The sequence below is a fragment of the Jaculus jaculus genome, chromosome 7 (genome assembly GCF_020740685.1).
Source record: "Jaculus jaculus isolate mJacJac1 chromosome 7, mJacJac1.mat.Y.cur, whole genome shotgun sequence".
Lineage (NCBI taxonomy): Eukaryota > Metazoa > Chordata > Mammalia > Rodentia > Dipodidae > Jaculus > Jaculus jaculus.
In genome coordinates, this window is record NC_059108.1 from 10,907,112 (window position 1) to 10,935,071 (window position 27,960).

General features: G+C 44.5%; 1 protein-coding gene across 1 annotated transcript; it reads left to right on the plus strand.

Annotated features, from left to right (window-relative positions):
• The first annotated feature begins 3,466 nt into the window (after positions 1–3,466).
• LOC101610532 (proteasome maturation protein) lies at positions 3,467–16,440 on the plus strand. The gene is made up of 6 exons (XM_045154695.1): positions 3,467–3,543; positions 6,513–6,610; positions 7,955–8,015; positions 10,600–10,701; positions 13,719–13,812; positions 16,290–16,440. Exons 1-6 carry the CDS (start codon positions 3,541–3,543, stop codon positions 16,355–16,357), a joined length of 426 nt encoding a protein of 141 aa, XP_045010630.1. The 5' UTR covers positions 3,467–3,540; the 3' UTR covers positions 16,358–16,440.
• Positions 16,441–27,960: the final 11,520 nt, after the last annotated feature.

The following is a 27,960-nucleotide window of genomic DNA, read 5'->3' on the forward strand; positions in this document are numbered from 1 at the left end:
TTTCCCTACGTTTTCCTCTAGCACTTTTAGAGTTTCAGGTTAAGGTCTTTAATGCATTTGGTCTTGTACACGGAGAGAGAGCAGTGAGCTTTAGTTTAATTATTCTACATATAGATATCTATTTTCCCAGCATCATTTGTTAGAGGCTGTCTGTTCTTCGGTGAGTATTTTTTGTCAAAAATCAGGTAGTTACAGTTACATGGATTTATATCTGGGTCTTCTATGCCATCCCATTGATCTACAGGTCTGTATTTTTTGCCAGTATCATACTGTTTTGATTAGTATGGCTGTGAAATATACCTTGAAATGAGGAATGATAATATCTCCAATAGGATTTTTTTTTCTTAGCATTGCTTTGGTTATCTGAGGTCTTTTGTGCTTCCACCTAAGTTTTATAATTTTCTATTTCTGTGAAAGACAGTACTGAAACTTTGATGGAGAGTGCATCAAATCTGTAGATCATTTTCACAAAGTTGAGACTTACAATCTGTGAGTATGGGATGTCTTTCCATTTCCTAGTGTCTTCTTTAATTTCTGTCGTTTAAAGCTTTCATCGTAGAGGTCTTTCACTCCCTTGGTTAGGTTTATTACAAGTTTTTATTTTATTTTGAGGCAATTGTGCACTACTTTTTGGTTACTTTTCCCTTATTACTACATAACATTGAATATTTTGCCTTAAGTGGTTTGTTTAAAAATGTATTTATTTGTGAGCAAAGAGGTGGGGGAGAATGGACATGCCAGGGTCTTTTGCCACTACAAACAAACTCCAGATGCATGTGCCACTTTGTGCACCAAACTTTATGTGGGTACTGGGGAACTGAACCCAGGTTGGGGAGGCTTTGCAAGCAAGTGCTTTTATCCACTGAGCCAACTCTCTAAGCCCTGTTAAGTGGTTTAAAAGCATTGTCCTACTTGTGTGATTTGAGTTTTCATTCCTGTGTGTGAGAGAGCACAAGAGATTTAAGATTTCAATAGCAATTACAAGGTAACTTATCAATTATTTCATTTTGATTAACTTTATGGAGGTAATAATTTTTAAAATTTTTATTTGTTTGAAAGAGACAAAGAGAATGGATACACCAAGGCCTCCCAGACACTGAAAACAAACTCCAGATGCATGGGCTACCTTGTGCATCTAGCTTATGTAGGTCCTGGGGAAGGGAACCTGTGTCCTTTGTCTTTGCAGACACGTGCCTCGACCACTAAGCCATCTCTCCAGACTGAGAGTCATGAGTTATTTTATTTTTTTTAAGAAATTGGTTTTAAATGTTTCTTCTTAGACTGAACTGATTTAAAGAGAAAGGTGACAGTGAAATACTCAAGACTCAGGATCAACCTGGATATTTGGAAAAGGCCAGACGACACGAAAGGACAGCAATTCAGAATGCTTGCCATTTGGATTATCGCAGTATTTCAAACTGTATTGATGTAGGAACATGGCATGGTGGGGGGGGGGCACAGGCCCCTGAACCCTTTTAGGTTCTTATCCATTTTAACAAAGAATTGAAAAAAACAGACTGTGAGATGGATACATTAAGAATTATGAGGTTTATTTAGGGAGAATTGGTATCCAGGGAAAGGTTAGAAAGACTCAAGCCAGAAGAGAATCCCCCCTCCTTGCCTGGCTGGAAAGGGAGCCGGAGAACAGAGATAGGGCACACCCACGTGGAAGGCAGGACATGAGCGCCCAGGCCAAGATTCAGAAGAAACATCCCACGCGAGGAAGGAAAGCATGAAAGAACAAGCCCCTCGCCTTGTTTTGTTCTATGTAAGAACAAAGCTAAGAGATTAGATAGTAAAGGGCCAGAGCTTAGATCATACATGTAAAATGGTGAGAAAGAACCCAAAACCAAGGCAGGGCAAGTGCCTGCAATGAGGCGAAATTCCCCAGCCAGACTGGGAAGAGCTTTCCAAAGCAGGAATCCGGAGCATATAGTGCCCAGAGAATAGACCAAGAGGCCCACAGATATGGGTCAGACCTCTGGTTAGGATGAGCCTTGTCACCAGACTCAGGTGTGCACAAGAGAGACCTGATTAGTTAGTTCGTGGACTCAAAGGGCTAAGGAGCCAAACCACTCCCGCGGTGCTACACTGAGGAAGAAGCAGAGGACTATTGCTGAGGAATGGCTTGTAGCCATCTTGAATGAGACCGGATCTGACACAGATTCTACATGTGCTGAGGTAGGCGGGGTGGCATGTCGTTTGGCCTGTCCCTATCTGCCTATAGAAAGCTCTTTGCTCCGGTTTCTCCTTCAGTACTGACCACAGATGTGGACACAGTGACCTATCATGTCCTCCCAAATTCCTCAAGGGCCTTAGTTTTAATTTTTCATTATTGTGCAAAGTAATGGGTTTCCACATGTCATTTAAAAGAAGAAACATTTAAAAAAAATTATTTATTTGAGAGACGCAAGAGAGAGCAGATAAAAAGAGAATGTGCATGCCAGGGTTTCCAGTCTCTGCAAACCAACTCTGGACACATGCGCCACCTTGTGCATTTGCCTTAAGTGGCTCCTGGGGTCCTCTGGCTTTGCAGGCAAACACCTTAACTGCTAAGACATCTCTCCAGCCCTCTCATGGCTTTTTAAACGACACCACCTCACCCTTAATGTAGCCCACAAGGATCTATTTGATCTCATCTCACACTTCCTAATTTTCTAAACTTCAGTTAAGACACCATCTTTCTCAGTTCATGGGCTTGTTCCCCCCCCCGCCCCCTCCCCCCGAGGTAGGGTCTCGCCCTAGCCCAGGCTGTCCTGGAATTCATCATGTAGTCTCAGTCTCAGGGTGGCCTTGAACTCATGGCGAGCCTCCTACCTCTGCCTACTGAGTGCTGGGATTCAAGGCGTGCGCCACCCTGCCCAACTTCTTCCTTTTATTTTTTTGAGACAAGGACTAATATGGGCCAGGTTGGTCTCCAGCCGGTTATGTAGCCAAACATGACCTATAATTTATTTTTATTATTTTCTGTTGAGGTAGGGGTCTCACTCTGGTCCAGGCTGACCTGGCATTCACTGTGGAGTCTCAGGGTGGCCTCGAACACGCGGCCACCCTCCTACCTCAGCCTCCCGACTGCTGGCACGTGCTCCAAACACGGCCGGCTCAGGTCACGCTTCTGGTGCAAGCGGGTCCCCGAAAGCACCCCCAAACCGGACAGTCCTTTCGGGAGGCTCGAGGCCTGGGCGCACGGCCATCCCGGGGCCCGCACAGCGTCCCCCGCGGTGGCCCGTCCCGGGAAGCGCCGGCCGACGAGACGCGGCACCGCCCGCCCACCCCCCCCGGGGACACCGAGCCCCCGTCCCCACCCCGTCTCCCCGCGCCCCGGTTCCCCCCGTCTTCCCCCCCTCCGGGGACTGCGGGCGTGGGAGCCCCGGCCGCGCTCGGCTCCCTGGCCGACACCCGCGGGCCCTTTTCCTTCCCGGCCGGACGGGCGCACTTCCGGCGGATGGGGTTGGGAGGAGGGACCGGACCGGAAACGGAAGTGAGCGTCGGGCCCGGCGGACGGTCGGGCGGCCGAGGCAGCGCACGGACGGCTGCAAGATGGTGAGTGCGCCCGCGGGGGGCGGCGGCCGGGCGGCGGCGGGCCCGGGGCCGGGGGGCGCGGGGTGCTGCTGCCGCGCGGCGCGGGGTCCTGCGGGCCTGGCGGGCCCGGGCCTTCCCTCCCCGGTACCCCGGCCCTCCGCCACCGGCCTGGTCGCCTCTGCGCGGCGCAGCCTTCGTGGGCGCAACGCCGGTCGCTGTCTGCCAGCCTGGGTGCCCCTGCCTCCGTCTCCAGCCCCTCCTGGCCTCTCCCCCTCCCCCGCCCAAACCCCACTTTCTCTTCCACTTTAAAGCGGACATTAGGCGAGGACACCCCTCCTGAGTCACCGTGCAGGCCGTACGTACAGGCCTAGAGAGCTAATCGTTGTGGGGTGGTTATTATTATTACTATTTTTCTTTTTTGTAAATATCTATTTTTGTTTCTCCTCGGCTGTACTGGAAACTTTTTTTAAAAGTACCAATCCTGATGTTTTTGTGAAGATGAAGACAGTAGAGCCCCGAGATTAGAAATGTCCCTTGGCGCACGGAAGAGCCCTGTGCATTTAAAAGAGAACGCTTTGGGGGGGGGGGGCTGCAGGGATGGCTTAGCGCTTAAGGCGTTTGGCCTGCAAAGGCAAAGGACCGAGGTTCGATTCCCCAGGACCCACGTTGTTAGCCAGATGCACAAAGTGGTGCGTGCGTCTGCAGTTTGTTTGCAGTGGCTGGAGGCCCTGGTGCGCCCATTCTCTCTCTGTTTTCCTCCCTTTCTCCCTCTGTCTGATAAATAAATAAGATTTAAAAAAAAAAAAAGACACGCGGGTTGGAGAGATGGCTTAGCGGTTAGGCGCTTGCCTGTGAAGCCTAAGGACCCCGGTTCAAGGCTCGGTTCCCCAGGTCCCACGTTAGCCAGATGCACAAGGGGGCGCACGCGTCTGGAGTTCGTTTGCAGAGGCTGGAAGCCCTGGCGCGCCCATTCTCTCTCTCCCCCTCTATCTGTCTTTCTGTGTCTGTCGCTCTCAAATAAATAAATAAATAAATTAAAAAATATTATTTAAAAAAAACACGCAACACTTTGTGGCTGGAGAGATGGTTCAGCAGTTAAGGCGCTTGCCTGCAAAGTCTGATGATGCGGGTTTGATTCCCCAGTACCCATGGAAAACCAGATATACAAAGTGGCACATGTGTCTGGAGTTTATTTGCAGCGGCTGGAAGCCTTGGCACATCCATTCTGTGTCTCTTCTCTTTATTTATGTTTGCACATAAATAAAAATATTAAAATTACAAGAAGTGAAAGTCTGGCAAGAGGAGAAAGTTCATGTAGGGCAGTAATGAAAAGTAAGATTTCTAATCACCAAGTTGTCCTGTAAGGAGATTGGCCACATTACCAGAGACTTAGGTACCTGGCTGCCAGCCACAGAACCTGTCATAGTAGACAGCAGATTGCTTTCCTGATCCACCATGACTTCTGGCTTTTGGGGACATAGGGAATTGTTGTGCATCCCGAGACCCTGGACTTGCCCTCACGTCTGATGAGCCTTTTTGTTGTTTGTTTGTTTTAGCAATTTTGCTGGGGGAAGTTGTGTGTTTTACGAAAACTTTGCCGTGCAGAATTGGGAAATTGGTGAGGCTCAAGTAGCAAGACTGAGTGAAGTGATCCTAATGTGAGAGCAACTACATACACAAACGAATGAAGAGATCAAAACTCTGGTCCGTCTGGAGTGTCCTCTAGAATTGTTTTAGATGTAAAATTGCTTGAGTTTTTGTAATTTTACAAAATTATTATACTTGAGTAATTAGTGATTTAAAGTTAGATGGAGGATGGCAATATGTCAGTTCCAAATGCATTTTTTAAAAAATATTTACTTAATTGAAGGAGAGATGATGGGCAAGCCAGGGTCCACTGCTGCTGCAGACTCCTGGTGCTTGTCTCACTCTGCATCTGGCTTTACCAGGGCACTGGAGAGTCCACCCAGGTGGTCAGGCTTCCCACGCATACAAGCAAGCCCTTAGCCACCTCTCCAGCACCCCTGCCAATGCATTTTTAAGTTTTATTTTACACTATATTGCTTAGCTATATTTTTAAAAGTAGGCGTCCATGTGTAGAAACCAAGCTTTTTTATTTTCTTTTATGGGGCAGGTCCCGCTCTTGCCCTGGAACTTAGTTTGTAGCCCCAGGCTGGCCTCAAACTCCCAATAGATCCACCTACTCTGCCTCAAACTTAACCTTTTTTTGGGGGGGGGTTCAAAGTAGGGACTCCCTCTAGCCCAGGATGACCTGGAATTCACTCTGTAGTCTCAGGTTGGCCTCACTCATGGTGATCCTGCTATTTCTTGCCTCCCGAGTGCCAGGATTAAAGGGGTGTATCACCACCATGCCCCGGCTCAAACTTTCTTAAATTCTCTTTCTCTTAGTTTCTGTGACCTTGTTTTCCCAGCTGTTCTTCCATTTTTCAGGTTTTTTTTTCTTCTTCTTTCTGTTCTCCTCTTTATCCTTAAGGATTGTCCTTTATCCTCAGGACTTTGCCCTCAACCTTTCATTCTAAACATCACAAACTGAAGGAAACAGATCTGCCTGATCAGATTGGCTTTGCGGCCATCAATTTAGAGTCACACCTGCACTGTGTGGGACTACCCACCTGTACTTGTTGCTGCCTCACTCATTTGTGCAGTCAAGCAACCATCTCAAACGACTTTTGTATTCTTACGTCTTTATCTGTGCTACTATTATTGTTTTTCCATGGAATTCCTTCCCATCTGGTAGCACTCAGTCAAACTCGTAGTCCTTCCACCCCCAATTTGGTGTGACTGTACGATGTAAGCCCCTGAAACACCGTGCTGAAGGCTTATTTGAACTCTCTGGGTTGTGAGCTCTTTGAGGTCACAGAACTTAGATCTTTTCTCTTTCTTAAATGGTATGCTAGCCTTTAACAGGAAATTTGTGTATGAGTCCTTAAATACCTGTTGCATGTAATATGTTTTAATTTGTGTTGTAGAACGCCAGAGGACTTGGATCTCAGCTAAAAGACAGTATTCCGGTTGCTGAACTGTCAGCAAGCGGCCCTTTTGAAAGTCATGATCTTCTTCGGAAAGGGTAAGGGGACTCAGGGCTTGGACTTGGCCTCACTGCAGTGCTCAGGGGATTGTCCCTCAGGATGTTCTTTAGGCAGTTTGGTAGGCTACAAATGTCCACTTAATCTAACGTAAGGTATAGCAAGTAATGTGCCCGGGTGTTTTCTGTGGTAGAAGAAGCTTCTTACTGGAGCTGTAGGCTTCCAGACAGGGCATCGTCCTGACAGAGGGCACCCAGTCTGATGGCTGGGTAGCCCTCTCTGCTGCTGTGGTGCTTAGAGAACGATCGCTATTGTCTGCTGAAGTAGTACACTCTTCTCTGGAGGCCGCTAGATGATAAACTGGACTCAAACCGCCTGGATTTGACTCCCAGCGCCGCCATGTACTAGTTACGCGTCTCCTGCAAGGCAAGCTGTGTCTAGGTGTCCTCGTCTGAGAGACAGGGCTGGAAATAGCGCCTGTCTTCCACGGGAGGGAACGCACTAGCTCCTGCATGGGTGAACATGTAGTCTGTCCAGTAAACGATGTGTGCAGGATTTCTTTCCGTTCTCAGATGCTTGCATTTATAGTATTTAGCATGACAGTGACCATTAGTCTAGTTTTGCATTATGAAACAGTTCGTTGTACATAAAAGGTGTTTAGTTAATACACTTTGACATGTGTTTTTGAAATACTAAATAGTTTTAAATAATATTTTATTTTTTAAATTTATTTGAGAGAGAAATAGGCAGAGAGAAAGAGAACGAGTGTGCCAGGGCCTGCAGCCATTGTAAACGAACTCCAGATGCACATGCCACCTTGTGCATCTGGCTTACGTGGGTCCTGGAGAATCTGACTTGGGTCCTTTGGCTTTGCAGGCAAGTGTCTTAACCACTGAGCCATCTCTTCAGCCTGTGTTGAATTCTGTTTTGATACAGAGCATCATTTAGCAACAGTGTTTGGAAGGTTCCCTTTGGTGATTGAAGTCTTGACCATCAGTGTCTATAAGTTTCTGCATTTTGAAACAATTACACAGAAAATTAGACTGTTTTCATTGAGCATTCTATGGATTTTAATACATATCAACTCCTATAAGTACTGACACATGCAATACAGAATAATTTTATCCCCCCCCCCACAAAACCTCCACATGCATTACTGCTATATAGTGTTATGAATTACTAGTCAGTAAGGACAAAATTGGTTTTGTTGTTGTTTGGTGCTGGCATTGAGTCCCAGGCCTCATACATGTTAAGCACATGTCCAACTGCTGAGCTCTACCCCGGCACCTGTTTATCCTGGTGCCACCATAACCTTTATATGCACAGTTTGAAACTATTAGTATTGAATATGTAGTTTCTGTTTTAAATATTTTTTCCTTCTCTAGGTTTTCTTCTGTGAAAAATGAACTTTTGCCCAGCCATCCTCTTGAACTATCAGAAAAAAATGTAAGTGTATCTTTTTTTTTTTTTAATGTAAGAGAGAGAGAGAGAGAGAGAAAGAATTGCCCTGCCAGGGCCTCCAGCCTTTGCAATTGAACTCCAGATGCGTGTGCCCCCTTGTATGCTGGCGTGTTGGCTTTAGGATTCCAGAGAGGAAGAATTGGGTGTGTGGGGGGTACGCGTGATGAAGCGGTCCTGGTGTAGGCGTGCCCTCCTCACTGCTCACCTTGCTGTGGTACAGGGCGTTGTGCCAGGAACTGCTTGAGGAACCAGTGGTTCCCGGGACATGATCTCTTCTGCTCCAGATTGCAGCCTCACCCTCGTGGACAGTTGGCCTCAGCTGGGGCATGGTCTGTTCTGTGAAGTTTCCCTCTTCCTGATTTATGACTGCCTTCAGCCTTGAAGATGGACGAGATAGCTTAGACAGACAGTCCTTGAGTGATTAAGTTGCGGGCCTGCAGAGGTGAGCAGGCCACAAGAATGAAGGCAGGCAGACCAGGCTTTTCTATTACGCTTAGTTAGCCTTGCAAGTCCACGTGAAGAGTCGACAGTTTATTAAGTGCTCCTGCCAAGGGCCTGCTTGGAGAATATGCCAGTGAGTGGTTTCTGGTGGTAAACCTACCCAGACAGTAGTGACAGCATTTGTCAGTGTAGAAAAGATTGTGTGTGTGTGTGTGTGTGTGTGCGCGCGTGCATGCAAGATACCCTGATTGTATCCCCACCACCCTTCTTTGTCCTCCCTCCCATACCCTTCTCCACTGGACCCCTTTCCAGCTAGTCTGTCTTCTGTTTTGATGTCATCTTTTCCCCCTCATGTTATGCAGGTCTTGTGTTAGCAGTGTCTGTCAGTAGTAAAGTCTTGAAGGCAATGGCCACTTTGTGTCTCAAGTGCAGCATTCCAAAATGTCCCTCCCATCCTTTGGTTCTTAAATTCCTACCACCACCTCTTCTGCAATTGGCCCTGAACTTGGAGGGTGTGATGAGATGTCTCACTTAGTGCTGAACGCTCCACTTTCACTTCTCAAAACTTTGATGAGTTTTGAGTCACCCCAGTGGTCACTACCTCTGAAAAGAGAAGCTTCTCTAACCCAAAGCGAGAGGAGCATTAATATGGGATAGGCATAAACACTTAGAGAGCAGTTTGGTTAGAGAGGGCATTCAGTAATTGTTTTTGAAAGGCCAGCAAGCAAAGTTTTATTGAAAAGTGAAAGCAAAGGAAAGCTCCCATCACAGAGGGGTCCCAGGAAAACGGGTAGACTTTAGTAAAGATCTTGACCTTTACCTATGAATGCTATTTTACAAACTAAGAATAGGTATTAGAGGGCTGGGAAGATGATTTAGGAGTTAAAGGCACTTGCTTGCAAAACCTGCAAGTCTGGGTTCAATTCCTCAGTATCCATGCAAAGCCCTATGCACAAAGTGGCATGTGTCTGGAGTTAATTGGCACAGGCAAAAGGCTTTAGCGCCCATTCTCTCTCTCTCTCAAATAAATAATAAATTTATTTTTTAAAAAGAGTAGATAGTGGGCCTATTTTCAGAAGTCTGTATTTTAGAATTGAGCCAAGATATTCAATTTGCCTGTGGTACATTCTCAGTTTCATGAAAGTATTAAGAGATCTTTGTAAAAGTATGATGTTTTAAAAAATAAACAAAAATACTGATTAGTAGTACCTCCTACTGAAAGACTTTTCAGAGTTTTTTTTTAACCAGAAGTGAAACTTAAAAATTTCAGTTTAGGGGCTGGAGAGATGGCTTAGTGGTTAAGCGCTTGCCTGTGAAGCCTAAGGACCCCGGTTTGAGGCTCGGTTCCCCAGGTCCCACGTTAGCCAGATGTACAAGGGGGCGCACGCGTTTGGAGTTCGTTTGCAGAGGCTGGAAGCCCTGGCGCGCCCATTCTCTCTCTCTCCCTCTATCTGTCTTTCTCTCTGTGTCTGTCACTCTCAAATAAACAAATAAATTAAAATTTAAAAAAAATTTCAGTTTAATTAACAAGATATTATGATTTTTGGGGATTTCAAATCATTTTTACCTTTTCTTTGCTCTGCCTTTGCCTTTTCTTTGTAGTAACTATAATCAAAACTGCCACAATGGTTACATAAATGTACTTTTTATTTTTAAAAAATATTTAACTTGTATTTATTTATTTGAGTGAGAGACAGAAAGAGGAGAAGAGAGAAAATGGGGAGCCAGGGCCTCCAGCTGCAGCAGATGAACTCCAGACACACATGCAACTCTGTGCATCTGGCTTATGTGTGTTCTGGGGACTTGAACCAGGGTCCTTTGACTTTGTAGGCAGGCACCTTAACCGCTAAGCAATCTCTCTAGCCCTAAATGTACTTTTGTAATTTGAAAAAATGTTTCTGAATTTGTTTTTTAAATGGAAAATTTCAGTGGTGATTTTACAATGGTGAAATATAACTGAGGCTGGATAAAATGGAGTCATAGTGTTGTAAAGCTCATCAAGAAGAAATTGGGAAATAGACTTTGCTTTTGCATTGGTTATGGATTTTAAATCCTTACGTGTTGTGTCACATATGTGTCAGTGGTGAGACGAGTATAGAAGTTTTTATAAGTGCACTGTTTTCTATAGTTCCAGCTTAACCAAGATCAAATGAATTTTTCCACCCTGAGGAACATCCAAGGCCTGTTTGCTCCACTGAAGTTGCAAATGGAGTTTAAGGCAGTGCAGCAGGTGAGCTGAAATCTTCCGAGTGTCCCACGTGGCTGATGAGTCGTAAGAGCTTCTGTTTTCATAGCGCCGTTCACACGCCACCGCTCTGTTCCCTCGCTGCCTTCCACTTCTTCCCACGTGATGACCTTGACTCCTGCTTCATGGAGGAAGAGTTTGTTAGTGGAAAGCTGTCGGCTCAGTGTGTGACCTACAGTGTGTGGCTTCGTTCACATTTGTCTGTTTTCTGTGTGTTGCGTTGAATTTGGGGTGCGCTAGGAGAACCCAGGAGATGGTGTGGGTACAGTTAGTATATAGCTGGCAGTGTCTGCTCTGCTTGGAAGATGTCCTTCCTTCTGCCTGCTAGCGCTGCTCCCTGCCTGTGCCCGGCCTCTGCCCTGTCATGACTTCAGGGAGTGCCCTTTGTCCTCATTGCTGTCTGGCTGACGTGCGGCATCGCGGCCTCCGCGTGTGTTTACATCTCAAGTCTCCTGAGCCAAACCCGTGTCTGGCAGGAGCTGCGTTCACGTCATCGACTTCCGGTTCCTCACACGTTCCTCACCTTCTGTCCCGTGCGCCCAACTCCTGGGACTCATCACCCAGGAATGTGCTCCCGAGCTCTGCAGATGTGCTTTCACCCTCCTTTTGTGTGAGCTCTACTGTTTGCAGCCAGAGCTCCTTTCTTTCCTCTTGATTTGTATTGCACCACACCTTTCAGGTTCTCCTCCGCTCTGAAACTTCGTTCCCACATATTTGCGTAGGGTTTTGTTGTGTCTCTTAACTGAAATGCTAGTTTTATTAGTATCCCATCTGCCTGTTCCCCTTTAATTTTCATTTATATATTGTTGATTCTCAAGTTACAACTCATAAATCTACATAAGTTTTTTAGTTGTAAGTCCTGCAGGCACTCGAGTTTCACATGTACAAGTACAGAATAGGCCAACATTCCTCAAGACTCCTTATCACATATGAGGAGGTTTTTCCCTGAGGCAGAAATTGGCACATTAGCCTCGGCTTTCTCACTCAGTGCCTTGTCTCCAGCTCCACCCCAACATCTAGTCTGTTGCCGACTTTCACCACTTCTGCTACATTGGTTCTCACCCTGCTGTTCCTCATCTGGGTTGTTATGACATTTACTCCTGGCACCCTCTCCAGTCCATTGTTCATGCTAGCCAGAATCACCTGTGTAGAACTCAGAGCCCATTGGGTCACTGTCTTTCCTTTGCCCTCCAATAAAAGCCCAATGGCTTAACAGAGCTCTTAGATGAATTGGCTCCTTGTTTCCTGTTATGGCTCATACCCTCTGGACCCATGCCCTCTGAACCTGTCTGGAGCTTGCTTGCTGCTTGCTTTCTTTTTAGAAGCATTTATTTGTGATTCGAGATGGAAAGAGAAAGAATGTGCATACCAAGGCCTCCAGCTGCTGCAAATGAACGCCAGATACACGAAGCACTTGGTGCATCTGGCTATGTGGGCTGTGGGGGTGGAACTCAGGCTGCCAGGCTTGACAAGCAAGTGCTTTGACCACTGAGCTGTCTCCCGCCTTCTGGCTGTTGTTGTCCCCAGTCATGGATTTTTATTTATTTTTTTTTAGATTTTCACGGTCGGGTCTCACTGTAGCCCAGGCTGACCTGGGATTCGCTATGGAGTCTCAGGGTGGCCTCGGACTCACGGCGATCCTCCTACCTCTGCCTCCTGAGTGCTGGGATTAAAGGCGTGCGCCACCACGCCCGGCCAGTTGTGTCTCTTTAAACAGTGCTGTCTGTGTCATTGGTTATTCTAGCAGCTGCTTTGAGTCCTGACTTTCAAGAATAAAGCTCTAAATGAGTGCGGCTTTACGTGGAGTGACCTGGGCCCGAGCCTTCGCTGCACCATCTAATCTTACAATTTTAAGAGTAACACTTTGAGCCTGGTGGGGTTTTGTTTCATTTTGGTTTTGTTTTGCATGCATACGAGGGCCTCGGGTTTTTTTTTTTTTTTTTCTTTTCTTTTTTTATCTGGCTGTGTGTGGCTTGGGAATTGAACCCAGGAATTAGGCTTTGAGCGCAAGCTTTAACTGGTGAGCCATTTTCTCAGTCCCCTGCACTTTTTTTTGTTGCTGCTGCTGTTTGTTCTTTTAAATATTTCATTATTTACTTACAAACAGAGAGAGAGAATGGGCACACCAGGGCCTCTTGCCACTACAAATGTTCTCCATATGCATTTGCCACTTTGTGCACCAGGCTTACTTGGGTACTGGGGTTTGAATCCTGCCTGTCAGGTTTTGTAAGCAAGTGTCTTTAACCCCTGAGCCACAGTTAAATAATCTGGCACAGAAATGTTAGCTTCTCTTCTTTCTCTGTCTATACTTAAATTATTACTAATATTTTGGGCCTGAGTTTTTAATATTGTTTTACCTAAAATCTTTGCCATGAATATGACTTTTTTTTTCTGCTCCCTATGCTTTATAAGCCCTGTTTTTTACGCTGTTTCATAAGATTATGGTGGTATGATTAATTTTAAATCTGATCTTTATTCATCACTGACCACCTATTATTACTCTTGGTAATTCATTATGTACAGAAAAATTAAAATTTGGTATAGCTACATTAAGGTTTGTTTATTCTTAACTATGTGCTAGCGACTCTTCTGAGTACACGCTCGTCACCTACATGCCACCCCACAGTGTCCCGTTCACAGGTGAGGCTGGGAGGCGCCGCACAAGCTGGCTGGAGTGACAGAGTCCGTGCAGGTTGTACGTGTCACACTGAGGTTTTGCATTTCATCCCATGGTGCGTGCTGTAGTTTTCCTGCACAGAAGCCAAGTCTCAGAACACACAAACTGATGGGATTGGTGTTAATAGAAACAACAGTGTCTACATGTTTTAAAAAAATTGAGAAATATTTTAAAACTTGTTCTGTTTTTAAAACATGAACTGTTCTTTCCCATTGTTTTACTTAGTTTTGTGAAATTTTCAACTTAAGAGTGAGGAACATGAAATTATATATTTTGTTTTTCTCCTTGGTTTTTCTAACCTTGCCTTTTTATACTTTACCCAAAGGTTCAGCGTCTTCCATTTCTGCCAAGTTCCAACCTTTCACTGGATATTTTGAGAGGCAATGATGAGACCATTGGCTTTGAAGATATCCTTAATGGTAAGTGTCATTCAGCACTTCCTTCTAGAACCCTGTCACACCGTGTCACAGCACAGTCCCTGTGCCCGTAGAGCCTACAGCTGATTGGAGTCACTGTATTTACTCACAGCAGTAAGATAGGATTTAGTGTAGTAACTATTCTACAGCTGTTTTTTAAAAGTAAAGGTTGTTCATGAGAAGTTTCAAGGTTACTGTCATTTCTCCACGCTACAGCGGTCATCCACTCGTACCCCGAGCATCAGGGCTGCCGTATCAGTCTGCAGCGCTCCTGGGGCGCTGTGTCAGCAGTCAGGGTGTCTGGGCGTTGCCTTTAGAATGCCTGGAACAAGTAAACAAAGGTTTCCGTTAGAGTTCGTCCGTCCTGCCCGGTAATCCTTGTAGATGGCAAGTAGGAAAGAAGGCTGTCGTTTTCCCCAGACTCCCCAAGGCACTGCATCGAGTATGAGATAAATGGTTTTAGTAAGAACTGTATGCAGCATCCTCTTAATTTTTCTGGTTCTGGAGATAAACACAGTCCTGCCCAGAACTACCTCCTCTCATTAACCCCAACAGCACAGGAGAAACAGAAGCCCAGCAAAATGCAGTTGTGGCAGGTTTGCTGGGCTGTTGAAGTCTGGTAGGGAAGTGCTGGGACACAGAGGTGAACGCTGAGCCCTGGAGCTCCTGTTGCTTCAAACTAGTGAGGCCACAGTTAGTCTGGGAAGAAAACTCATGGTTGGTTGAAAGAACAAGAGCTGCTGAGTGTTAATGTTGACATGTGTGCTAATTCCTGAATGGCACATGAATTTGTTGAGCTAAAATTCGAGGGAGACTGTTTGGGCAGAAGAAGCTGCATGTGTGAGTCTGATTCTCACGTAGCAGTACACAGCTGCGGGACTTGAGACCTCACCCGACTTGCAAGCAACAAGTTAGCCTCCCGTGGCTTATGGTGATGGCAGAAGACTTAGCTCCCTGAGACAGGAAAGTTAATTAAAGCTTGTTTTAGGCATATTACCACGGTTATTTGGGGCTGAGGTTAAAGGCACTTTGAAAGCCTGTTGGCTCTAATTCAGTTCCCCAGCCACCCATTTCAAAGGTGACTCTTGTCTGATTCATCTATAAACATGAGAGAGAAGATTTTACAAGATTTTGTTTTAAGCCGGGCGTGGTGGCGCACGCCTTTAATCCCAGCACTCGGGAGGCAGAGGTAGGAGGATCGCCATGACTTCGAGGCCACCCTGAGACTACATAGTGAATTCCAGGTCAGCCTGAGCCAGAGTGAGACCCTACCTCGAAAAACAAAACAAAACAAAACAAAACAAGATTTTGTTTTACCTTCAAATTCTGATTTATGTTTGTGTGGGTTCAGTGAAGAAGAAAATAGTACAGATAAACATTCTTGCAAATTAGATGTTCTCAGGGTCAAACAAAAAGCCACTGGAAAACTTCAGAATCTTGAAAAAGGAAAACTTGAATCTACTCTCCCCTCCCCCCAAAGTAGGGTCTCACTCTATCCCAGGCTGACCTGGAATTCACTGTGTAGTCTCAGGGTGGCCTCAAACTCATGGTGATCCTCCTATCTCTGCTTCCCAAGTGCTGGGATTAAAGGCATGTGCCAACAAGCTCAGCCCAGAATCTCCTTTTTTTTTTTTTTAATTATTACTTATTTGAGAAAGAAAGACTGGGCACGTCAGGACCAACAGCCACTGTAGACAAACTCCAGAAACGTGCCACCTTGTGCATCTGGCTTACGTGGGTCCTGGGAATTTGAACCTGGGTCCTTTGGCTTTGCCGGCAAGCACCTTAACCACTAAGCCATCTTTTTTTTTGGCTTTTCGAGGTAGGGTCTCACTGTAGCCCAGGCTGACCTGGAATTCACTATGTAGTTTCAGGGTGGCCTTGAACTCACAGATTCTCCTACCTCTGTCTCCCAAAGTGCTGAGATTGAGGTGTGAGCCACCATGCCCGGCTCTCTTTTTTTCTTCTTAAATCAGCTCTATTGGCTTATAATTGATCGGTCATTGGATATATTCATGTTGAGGCATGCAATTTTTGGGGTCTTAACAGCTGTACGTAGCTATCCCATCAGTCCAGATGACAGAATGTTTTCATCGCCCTCAGAGTCCCTGTGGTCCCTTTGCAGTCAGCCAGGCCCCAGCTCAGCCCAGGCAGCTCCTAATCTATGGTTTGTCACTTTGTTTTAATTTTGAATGTCCTAAAATTTTATGTGGGTTGGAGAGATGGCTCAGGGATTAAGGTGCTTACCTGCAAAGTGTAACAACCCAGGTTTGATTCCCCAGTACCCACCTTAAGCCAGATGCATAAAGTGGCACATGCATCTGGAGCTTGTTTGCAGCAGCTGTAGGCCCTGGCGCACCCATTCTTCCCTCTCCCCTGCTTGTAAATAAGTGAATAAAATATTTTTTAAAATTTTATGTAAGTAGAACCATTGAATGTATTTTTCAAATATTCTTAAAATATTTGTTGTTTGTTTTCAGATCCGTCACAAAGTGAACTAATGGGCGAGCCACACTTGATGGTGGAACACAAGCTTGGCTTACTGTAATGTGCTGTGCTGTTCATGGTGACAGGATGCATCTGTTGTAATTTGATGTATAAAACGTTATTAAAGTACTGACAAGAGAATCAGTTTCAGTTTCAGTGGTCATTTGAAATTATTCCAGTCTTGTTTATGACTGTGCTATACTTGAAATCGCTATGAGAAGATTCGTGTTAAAACTCTTAATTTATATTAAAGCAGTAGCTTTTTAGGTTTTTGAATTTTGTTTCTCATTAATGTTATAAAACTGTCTACAGGTTGCATGCAGTTCAACCTATTGTTACTGTTTTTGTAACTTTAACTAGCTTCATGCTTGCGTGCAGTATGTGGCAGCACCTTTCCGAACAGACAGTTGAGATCCTTCAGTGTGAGCCCTTCAGACTGGCGCGTGTCAGCAAGTTTACTGTTTTTATGTCGTTTTACAATCATGGCTATTGTAAAAATTCAGCGATTTTGGTTGTGGTTTGGTCTGTAATGTGAGAAGCTAAGCAACCAGCAGATATAAACTATTGTATTTCATAGATTTAATAATTTACAAACTTGAAATATAAAATCTAAAGCTTTCCAGAACAATAATGAATATGTCATTTTTACTAGTTCTAAAATATGACAATCAACTCTTTAGGACCATTAGCTGAGTTAATGATTTGAAATGTTTGCTCGTGTGGACAGTACTCTGATGTCTGCTGTAGGAGTGGGCTTCTGTTGATATCTTCTGGTGGGCAGCAGCCAGGAGTACAGCTCAGTGTTCTACAGCGTGTGGCACGTCAGTTTATGGTCATGCAGCAAATTGAAGGCACAGGAAAAGATTTTGTTTTCAGTTTCTGAGACCAGGCTGACCTGGAATTTAGCTACCCTGCTCAGTTCTACACAGAAATGATTTTGAAATGGGTCATTTATATTCAAACAGTATCTGGAAGTCAGCTATGCTCACCAGTATACCACCAATGCTGCAGCTAAAGCAGTAGCACACATGTCTGTACAGAGTATTCTAGAAGTCTCTATCCATAGTTTGCTCTCTGCAACCCAGAGTTACTTAGATCAACATGTCAGTAGTGCCAAGGTTGACAAACCTTGATAGGAATCAAATGACACATGTTAAATGGGAAAACCACGTCTTGCCCTGGCTAATGAGTCTTGCCTTTGCTAACCTACTTTTACTTGATGCAGAAATCAAGAATTAACAAAGAGTCACTAATGATAGGTTCATTTTTGAGTGTAGTTGGAGGTTTTTTTTTTGTTTTTGTTTTTCCTGTTCCTTGGGTGTTGGAATAATAAGCCTCCCCTTTTCTAGTGGGGCCCCTCGGGAGTTGACAGGTACAGTGGTCACGGAGAACAGTGCCTGCTTCCTGGTTTCCGTTTCACTTTCCCCGTGCATTGATGACTGGGTCCTCTGGTTGGTACAAGAATCATCTAGGAATCTTTAGAAGAAACTTGATGCCGCAGTCTGACTCTCACTCAGGTTTCAGTAGAACTGGCCCGCAGTAGAGCCTGGGAGGTGTGGTGGTTTGAAGCTCTCAAGTGTGCGAACCTTTGGTCGTCACGTGCTTTCCTTCCTTGCCTGCTTCGCCCCTTCGTCTCATTTGTGCTCTTGCCGTGTAGTCGCACAGCCATCCCGCCTCGCTTCCCAGGTGCTCAACTTTCAACGGATCCCCCATCGCACCCGGCTTTTGTCACAGACATTAGGTAGCAGCCGTCACGTTCCCAGTGGTGACCCTCAGTGCTGGAACTGTTGAGTAGTTCCTAACCGACAGTGCTTGCCTGGGATTGGGAAATTATTTGTGTTCCTTCAAAAGGCAGCTGCAGTTCCCATTGAGTTGCTTCCAAAATCTTTAGGCATGTTTCTTTTTGATGCTGTGGTCTTGTTGGATTAATGGACATTTTTCTTGCCGGTATTTTTGCTTCTGAAATACATTTTTTTGGCTCAGGGTCCTTCATAGGTTGGTTCCTGGTACAATGAGTCTTCTCTTATTGTTACGTACTCAGAACTTCACTTGTAACACATGACTGTGTGACTGGTTTTCTAGCAGATACCAACAGGCAGTCCTAAAATTGTTTTCTGTTCTGATTTTGTGTACTAGGAGTTGGAGCCAGAGCTCAGGTTAAGCACTCTGTCTCACAAGAATGCCCCCAGTGCAGGCACCTCAGTTATAAGTTGTGCTAATGACAGGCTATCCATAAACAGGGTTTCATGTGACTCCTGTTCTTGGTCTCCATAATTTGCAAGGACAGCTCACAACGGAGGGGGAAACACCCACGAAGGACAGAGCCAGACAGCCGGATGGAAGAGTCGCGTGGGGCAAGGGATGTGGGCAGGGGATGGAGATCTGAACACGGCAACCTCCACTTGCGTCGACCTGAAGGTTCTGGAGCCCATCTTGTAGAGGTTTTCATGGGGGCTGTTCTAATACTAACTCAATCGCTAGTCCTTTTCCGATGGTGGGGGCTGGAGAGATGGCTTAGCGGTTGAGTGCTTGCCTGTCAAGCCTAGGGACCCTGGTTCGAGGCTCGATTTCCCAGCACCCATGTTAGCCAGACGCATAAGGGGGCGCACACATCTGGAGTTCCTTTGCAGTGGCTGGAAGCCCTGGTGTGCCCATTCTCTCTCTCTCCCTCCCTCTTTCTCTCTCTGTCCTTCTCAAATAAATAAACAAAATAAAATTTAAAAAAGTGCTGGGCGGGATGGCATGTATTTGTAATCCCAGCACTGGGTAGGCAGAGGCAGGAAGGGTCTCTGGGGCTCATTGACCAGCTAGTCTAGCCCAGTTTGCATGCTCTTGACCAATGAGAGATCCTGTCTCAAACAAGGTGAACAGGACTGGAGAGATGGCTCGTGGTTAAGGTGCTTGCCTGCAAAACCTGAAGACCTGTGCTCAGTTCCCCAGGACCCACATAAGCCAGATGCATGAGGGGACACATGCATCTGGAGTTCTTTTGCAGTGGCTGGAGGCCCTAGCCCACCCTTTCTTTATCTGCCTCTTTTCTCTCTCAAGTAAAATATACATTTTAAAATCGGTGAACGGTGTTCCTGAGGAATGACACCCAGGTTGTCCTCTGACTTCCTCACATGTGCATGGAAAAACACTAAAGATTGTACTCATGCTAAAACAAAGGGTAGGAGCCTGTGCGCTAGGGATGCCACATGTAGCAGGCGGGAGGAGCTAGTTGTGGAAGTCCTGGGGGTCTGGTATGCCATGGCACGTCTGGCCGCACCCCTCCTGCCTCTGTGTGAGATATAGATAAAAGGCTTTTATCATTTTTTGTTCTGCTATGGGGGTGCTGTCTTTACAGGATAGGTAGAAACCCGGTACTCTTCTGCATTTTTTTTCTCCTTTAAAGGCAGACATTTAAGAACTTAAGAAGTAAAGCCAGGTGTGGTGACGCAAGCCTTTTTTTTTTTTTTTTTGGTTTTTCGAGGTAGGGTCTCACTCTAGCTCAGGCTGACCTGGAATTCACTATGTAGTCTCAGGGTGGCCTCGAACTCACAGAGATCCTCCTACCTCTGCCTCCCAAGTGCTGGGATTAGCACTCGAGACTACATAGTGAATTCCAGGTTGGCCTGAGCAAGAGTGAGACCCTTCCTTGAAAAGCCAAAAAAAAAAGTAAGAAATGATATGAACAAATAGATTTCTCCTGAAAAAAAAGAAATATGTGGCACATAGTTTTCACTAGAATCTATTTAGTGGATGAATGCACATGAAATATGTATTAACCAAATAAAAATTTTACTGGGGTGTGTGTATGTGTGCCTGTGAGCACACCAGGGACTCTTGCTGCTGCAAATGTCAGATGCACATGCCACTTTGCGTCTGGTTTTATGTGGGTGCTGGGTAACAACCTAGGCCGGCAGGCTTCACAAACAAGTGCCTTTGTCTGGAGCCAATTCTTTGGCCTTTGACTTGCTATTTTTAATAAAATAAAAACTGATAATAGCTTATGATTTTAAAACTTAAAATTCAGGGCTGGAGAGATGGCTTAGCGGTTAAGGTACTTGACTGCAAAGCCAAAGGACCCAGGTTCAGTTCCCCAGTACACACCTAAAGCCAGATGGAGAAAGTGGTGCATTCATTGTAGTTTGCAGAGGATGGAGGCCCCGGTGTGCCCATATTTATTCATTCATTCTTCCACTCACTCTATATCCCTCCTTGCAAATAAATTTAAAAAAAAAAGACTTAAAATCCAGACTTCCAGCAATACACCAATGCAATAACTTTGCTTTTTAATTTAATTTTGGTATACTCTGCCCTTTTTGATAGTTTGTATACCTATGTAGCTCCTCATTTTTAAAATATGTGGAGGTTTGATTGTGAATGTGTATCCCTCATATATGTGTGTGTGTGTGTGTGTGTGTGTGTGTGTGTGTGTGTGTGTGTGTATATATAATTTTTATTTATTTTTTTGAGAGAAGGAAAGAGGGAGAGAGAGAATGGGAGCGCCAGGGCTTCTAGCCACTGCAAATGAACTCCAGATGCATGTATCACTTTGTGCATCTAGCTTACGTGGGTCCTGGGGAATAGAACCTGGGTCCTTTGGCTTTTCAGGCAAGTGCCTTAACCGCTAAGCCATCTCTCCAGGGCCCCCTCAGAGATTTTTCTTTATTAAAATTGAGCTTGCACCTTGAGTCTATAGCAGCCTGCTGGAGGAAGTATCATGGTGGTGGTGGTGGGGGGTGATCTTGTAGCCCAGCTCTAAGGTGTATTCACAGCCAGTTGAAGCGCTAGATGTTTGGTGATGTATCTACTATGCATGTGTGGGAGTGAGCCAGCTTTTCCCACCATTGATCATGTTTTCCCTGGATTCTGTAAGCCTGGAATAAACCCTTGTCTGGTGTTAGCTGCTTCTGGTGTTTGTTCCAGCAACGAGAAAGAAGCTGCAAGGATGCTATTAACTCTTCATTCTTGCACATGTATCTCATAATGGTTTTGCTTGTGTTTGCATATTAACTTTTCATTCTTGCACATACATCTCACAATGCCTTTGCTTGTGTTTGCATATTAACCTTTCTTGCACATACATCTCATAATGGTTTTGCTTGTGTTTGCATATTAACTCTTCATTCTTGCACATACATCTCACAATGCCTTTGCTTGTGTTTGCATATTAACCTTTCTTGCACATACATCTCACAATGCCTTTGCTTGTGTTTGCATATTAACTCTTCATTCTTATATATACATCTTATAATGTCTTTGCTTGTGTTTGCATATTAACTGTTCATTCTTATACATACATCTCATAATGTTTTTGCTTGTGTTTGCATATTAACTCTTCACTCTTGCACATACATCTCATAGTGGCTTTGCTTGTGTTTGTGTAGTACTCAGTTAAAATTTAGGGTTCTTCTGTATGTTTCTCCACCCAGTCTCCAACTGTACACTTGCTACTCATAACTTGTACTTTACCTGTCATGCCAGCCTCTTCCACTTCCTACCCTTATCACCCTGCACCCTACTTATATATCCTTCCATAGCCTTAAGAACCTCTAAAATCTGTGGGACATAATAGTACCCTAACTTTCCCCTCCTAGATAACCTTTGCTACCTCTATGTTTTTCAAAGTTGATCTAAACCTAATTCATATCCTTACCACCTTGCTTCCTTCCTATTTCTAATCCTAGTAACCAAAATCCTAGTATACTACATACGACCCTTGCTCTTTTTTATCCACCATCAGTTTTTCTTTTTAAGTCAAAGGGACCATTGCTGATTGGCTGCTGTAACATTTCCATAAAGGGCATATCCACCTGCTTTTGTCTACTGTTAGGGTAGTATAGAAGTCAATCAGGTACATTGAGTTTCTAGATTGAGGATATAACTTTTCTGCATTACCCACCTAAGAATACAGAAAGCTGGTAAAAAGAAAATTCAAACAACAAAATAACTTCAGCACAGTAACATAGCAAACATGAAAAATCACAGCAACAGCCCATCAAAAAATGATAGATCCCATCAGGGGTGGTGGCATATGCCTTTAGTCCCAGTACTTAGGAGGCAGAGGTAGGAGGATTACTGTGAATCTGAGGCCAGCCTGAGACTACACAATAAATTCCAGGTCAACCTGGGCTAGAGTGAGATCCTACCTTAAAAAAAAAAAAAAAAAAAAAAAAGAGACAAATCTCACAGTAGCAGCCTCTAGTAAGAATGAATTAGATGAAATGCCAGGCAACTCAATGATTAATATGTTTGAAGAATTCAAAGAAGGAAATAAATGGAAGGAATCCCAAGAGAACAACGTCAGCTTACTGAAATAAAGAGGTTGATACAAGGTAAAAGCAAAGTGATTTAAATATTGAAGCAAAATCAAACTGAAATGCTTGAAATGAAAAACAAGAAGACAAACGCAGCAGAAAGCCTAGCCACTGGAATAGATCAAGGAGCATGACTGTCTGAGCTTGAAGACAAGGTGGAGAATTGTAACATTCCAACAAGGGTAAAGATTAATAAAATACAAGCAGACTTTCAAGACGTTTGGGACACGATGAAGAAACCCAGTCTGAGAATTGTGTGAATAGACAGGGGGCTTTGCTCTAAAGGTATAGTAATAATCATTTTCAACAAAATCACAGAGAAATATGACCAAAATGAAAGAAAGATGACAATACAAATAGAAGCATTTACAGCACCAAAAAGACAAGACCAGAAAAGACCTTCCCCTCATCATATTGTTATTAAACATACAGACGAAAGAAAGTATATTGAAAGCAGCAAGAGAGAGGTGCTAAGTCACTACTAAAGACAGACTCATCAGAATAATAGATTTCTCAACAAGAACCTTAAGGGCCAGGTGAGCTTCGAATGATGAATTTTAAGTTCTGAAAGACAGCACCTGTCAGTTCAGACTGCTATGCCCGGCAAAGCTACCTGTCAGAATTGAAGGAAAAAGAATAACTTTCCGTGATAAAAAAAATAGGTTAAAGGAATTCATGAGCACCAAGCCAGCTCTACAGAAAACATTTGAAGGAATCCTTCATGTTGAAAGAAGAACGGGCCACAGGAATGAATAAACTGCAGGATCCATAATTAAGCTGGAGAAGAATAAACAGAAAACATTACAAAGTCAGAAAGTGACAGGAATTAACACCCAGCCTTCAAAGTAACCCTGGTAACCGTGCCACACTGCTGCTGTTTGCTACTACTTACGGCCTCACACAGAAGCATCTTTAGGCAAAGTTCAGTACAGAGATGTATAGCTGGCAAAGTTACCAAGAATAACCACCAGTATGTGTTCAGTCCTAAAAAGGACGTCTAAACCACTCGGGGAACCTCATGAAAGAGGAGGCAGGAAGACTACAAGAACGGGGTGGTCGAAGGGGGCCAGCACAATGCTGTCTTCTGGGTATGGCAAGTCTCTACCCTCTTGACCTCACAGCAGATGTGGTTTCCTGCACGTGATGAGAGAGTGGTCCCTGAGACCTCACACCTCCCAGACTAAATAGCGCAACTTAAGATTGACAGCAAAGGGGCTGGAGAGATGGCTTAGCCGTTAAGCGCTTGCCTGTGAAGCCTAAGGACCCCGGTTCGAGGCTCGGTTCCCCAGGTCCCACGTTAGCCAGATGCACAAGCGGGCGGGCGTACGCGTCTGGAGTTTGTGTGCAGTGGCTGGAGGCCCTGCCACTCCCATTCTCTCTCTTCCTCTTCCTGTCGTTCTCAGATAATAAATTAAAAAAAAAAAAACTTGTTAAAAAGAAAAAAAAATTGACAGGAAAGGAGAAGTCGTGCCCTTCAGTGGTATAGCCACGGGTGGGTTGCTCATTCTTAGGAAATAACCTCCCACCTATGATTATGAACATGACCCTAATTTAAGTCAGTGGGTCAAAATAAATAAATAAATAAAAAGCACAGAAATAGAATGGAGATCTAATGAAAAGAAGAATAGTTTTCATGTGAAGGAAAAGAGAAAAAGAAGGTAATTGGAAGAAGTGGGATCAAAACACATTGTATACAACTGTGAAAGTGTCAAAATAATTCTGAGCTGGGCATGGTGGTGCACATCTTTAATCCCGGCACTTGGGAAGCAGAGGCAGGAGGATCACCATGAGTTCGAGGCCACCCTGAGACTACATAGTAAATTCCAGGTCAGCCTGAGCTAGAGAGAGACCCTACCTCAAAAAACCAAAAATTTAATAATAATAATAATTCTGAACTAGATGGTAAGACAGAATTCCTGAAGATAACACGTGATTTGGTTGCAGGATACAGAGACGTCAAGCTGGAACTGAACTGTAAGCTTCCTCTTTTCTGTCCAGTTTCCACAATGCCAGAAGGTGGCATGCAGGCTCCCAGGGAGTTGGGGTGGGGGAAGAATCTTCATCACTTACCCTGATGTGATCCTGCATACTACACAACCAACCAACCAGGCAAGATGTGCTCACCAGTGCAACAGTGCTGTGAATATTGGAGGGGTAACCAGCTGCTCTCTGATTGGATTTGAGGGAGTTCACTGCCTGATGTGGAAACCTAATCAAAAGTCAGTGAACTGACGAGGTCAAAAGCCCTAGAAGAGTTACCAGTGTTGCTTGGCTAAATGTGCATGTTGTGACCATGAACTGTCTGAATGTTTATTTTGATGCACATGAATTCACGGCGTTCTCAGTTTTGCTCAAAGAAACTTCTCTTTGCTGCAGGTGGCGATCCCAGGGGAGACTCAAACTCATCAAAGCACAGAGAATAAGTGGCTATGGAATGCTCTGTGATAAATGGGACCTGTGTATCACCCTCTCCAAAGCTCAGGGAATATAGTGGAAGAGAGGGCATGAAGAATGTAAGAGCCAGAGAATGGACAGGAAAGCTATGGAGCGCCATTTTCTGAACATGACACACTGCTGCATCCATTGACTTCTGCTCTGATCTTGATTTTTTTCTTTTTAACATATGGTACTTGTTGGGTTTGGGTTGTTCTTGCTTTGCCAATCACTTCAGCTGAATGATTGTTATTGATTCGAGCTCTTTGTTATTGTAATGATGACATTTAGAGCCGTAACTTCCCTCTTAAGACTGTCTTCATTGTGTCCCATAAGTTTTGGTATGTTGTGTGTTTATTATCATTCAGCTCCAGAAACTTTTAAATTTCCTTTTTGATTTCTTTGGTTACCCATGCATTACTTAATAGTGAGTTGTTCAGCCTCCAGGTGTTCATGGATTTCTTTGTTTTCCTTGGTGCTAATCTCTAGCTTTATTGCATTGCGGTTTGAAATAGTGCATGGAATTACATTGGTGTTCCTGAATTTGTTGAGACATGCTTTGTGCCCCGATACATGATCTATTTTAGAGAAGGTTCCCTGAGCTGCTGAGAAGAATATGTATTCTGTGGAATTTGGGTGGAATGTTCTGTAGATAATTGATCTATGATATTGTTTAAGTCCCTTATTTCACAGTTAATTTTCTGCTTAGATGATCATCTAGTGATGACAGTAGAGTATTAAAGTCTCCTACTATAATTGTGTTGGCATTTATTTTTGCTTTAGTGTCTAACAGAATTTGCTTTATAAAATTTTGTGTTTGGTGCACATAGGCTTATGATTGCAATTCTCTTGTATTGTTCCTTTGGTGAGTATGAAGTGACCTTCTTCATCTCTTTTGATTACTTTTGGTTTGAAGTCTATTTTGTCTGCTATCAGTATAGCCACCCCTGCTTGTTTTTTATTTCCATTAGCTTGGAATATCTTTTTCTACCCTTTCACCTTAAGGTGGTGTCTTCTTTATCGGTAAGGTGGGTTTCCTATAGGCAGCAAATGGATGGGTCCATTTTTCTGATCCAGCTTTTCTTGTGTGTGTTTTTTTCAAGGCAGGGTCTCACTGTAGCCCAGGCTGACTTGTAATTCACTATGTAGTCTCAGGGTGGCCTTGAACTCATGGCAATCCTCCTACCTCTGCCTCCCAAGTGCTGGGATTAAAGGCGTGCACCACTACACCTGGCTTTGATCCAGTTTTTAAGTCTGTCTTTTGATTGAGCCATTGAGACCATTGGTGTTTAAACTTATAACTGTGAGGTGTGAGTTAATCCCTGTCAAGTTGGAGGCTTTGAGGATTTTGGTATTTTCTTGGACTTAATATATTTTCATGTCTGTTCTACTCATGGTTGTTAAATAAGTTACCAGAGAATGCATTTTGTAAACCATAGAGTATTATTTTAAATTTTAGCTTATGAAGAACAGTGGACAGGATGGAAATGAAAAAATTAAGCCAAATCCAGTTATTATGTGGGTCCTTACCCCAGAAAACATTAGCTAAATCTAAAAGGACTGGTGTTGGGGAATAATATCTAAATTTCAAGTGTTATTTGCTAGTTGGGCCAGCATTATCATACAGGAAAAAAAAATAATCCCTAAGGAATTTCATTAAACAGAAAAGTTCCTACTTTCAGCAAATTTCATAAAAGCTACTCATCTAGTGGCATTTCAAGGCGTTTGTGTCACTACATAGACTATCTTAGGGGAAAACGGAATAAAGGCTGTATGAAGACACAGCAACTCGAGTTCAGAAGTGTATGCGCTGGGTGGGGTTGGGGAGATGACTCAGTTGGTAGAGCGCTTGCTGTGTAAGTAGGAGGACCTCAGTGGAGATGGCCGCTCTCAGCAGCGTGCACCCGGAATCTCAGTGCAGGAGAAGTGGAGATGGGAGAAGTCCTGGAGCTTCCCACTTAGCCAACGTAGTGGAGCTGGTGAGCTCCGGGCTGAGTGGGACCATCTCAAAAACTAAGGGAGAGGACTGGAGAGATGGCTTAGTGGTTAAGCACTTGCCTGTGAAGCCTAAGGACCCTGGATTGAGGCTCGATTCCCCAGAACCCACGTTAGGCAGATGCACAAGGGGGCGCACGCGTCTGTAGTTCGTTTGCAATGGCTGGAGACCCTGGCGCGCCCATTCTCTCTCTCTGACTTTCTCTATCACTCTCAAATAAATAAACAAAAATGAACAACAACAAAAATAAGGTAGAGAATGGTTGAGGAAGACACCTGATATCACTTTCTGGCTTCTACATGTATGGACACACGTGTGTACATGCACCCACACACACACAGCTGTCTGTGCGCACACGCACACCACACTACACACACACACACACACGAGGGAGAGAGAGAAAAAAAAAACCGCATATGGACCAACATGCTTTTCAGTTGATGTACAAGGCTGGTTTAATGACTATGACCAGATAGGAGTGATCCTCTTTTTGACTTAATGATGAGACATTAAATATGCAACTTTAAGTGATGTTCTTTTTACAAACAAGAGTAAAAATTCCATTATTTAGCTGAACTCTGCAAATGTTTATTGAGCATACAACGAGAGGCGACTGTCAAGTAGGAAAACGACACAACAGAAAATGCTGGTCTGGGATTACTGGTAACACCGAGGGCCGTGGGAGGCGTTCTGAATACAGGTCAAGAACCCACACCCCCACGGGAGGCCAGGCACTGGCTCAGGTGGCAGTTTCGGTGTAAAGTGAAGGGAAGGACAGAAAGACAAATGGAGTCGTGTGCAAAAGGACACAGAGGCATGAGAGGAAGTGATTTTTCGGGGGGGGGGGCGGGGGGGTAGGAAGGATGGATCCAAGAACAGATGTGACGCACTTCGTAATGTCACAAGACAGTGGGGGTCAGGCTGTGACCACTT

What these genes read in the sequence shown, in the direction of transcription:
- LOC101610532 (XM_045154695.1), top strand. An exon ending in TTGAACTATCAGAAAAAAAT is followed by an intron (nt 8,016 to 10,599) that starts GTAAGTGTATCT and finishes TGTTTTCTATAG; the next exon opens with TTCCAGCTTAACCAAGATCA. An exon ending in CTTTGAAGATATCCTTAATG is followed by an intron (nt 13,813 to 16,289) that starts GTAAGTGTCATT and finishes GTTTGTTTTCAG; the next exon opens with ATCCGTCACAAAGTGAACTA.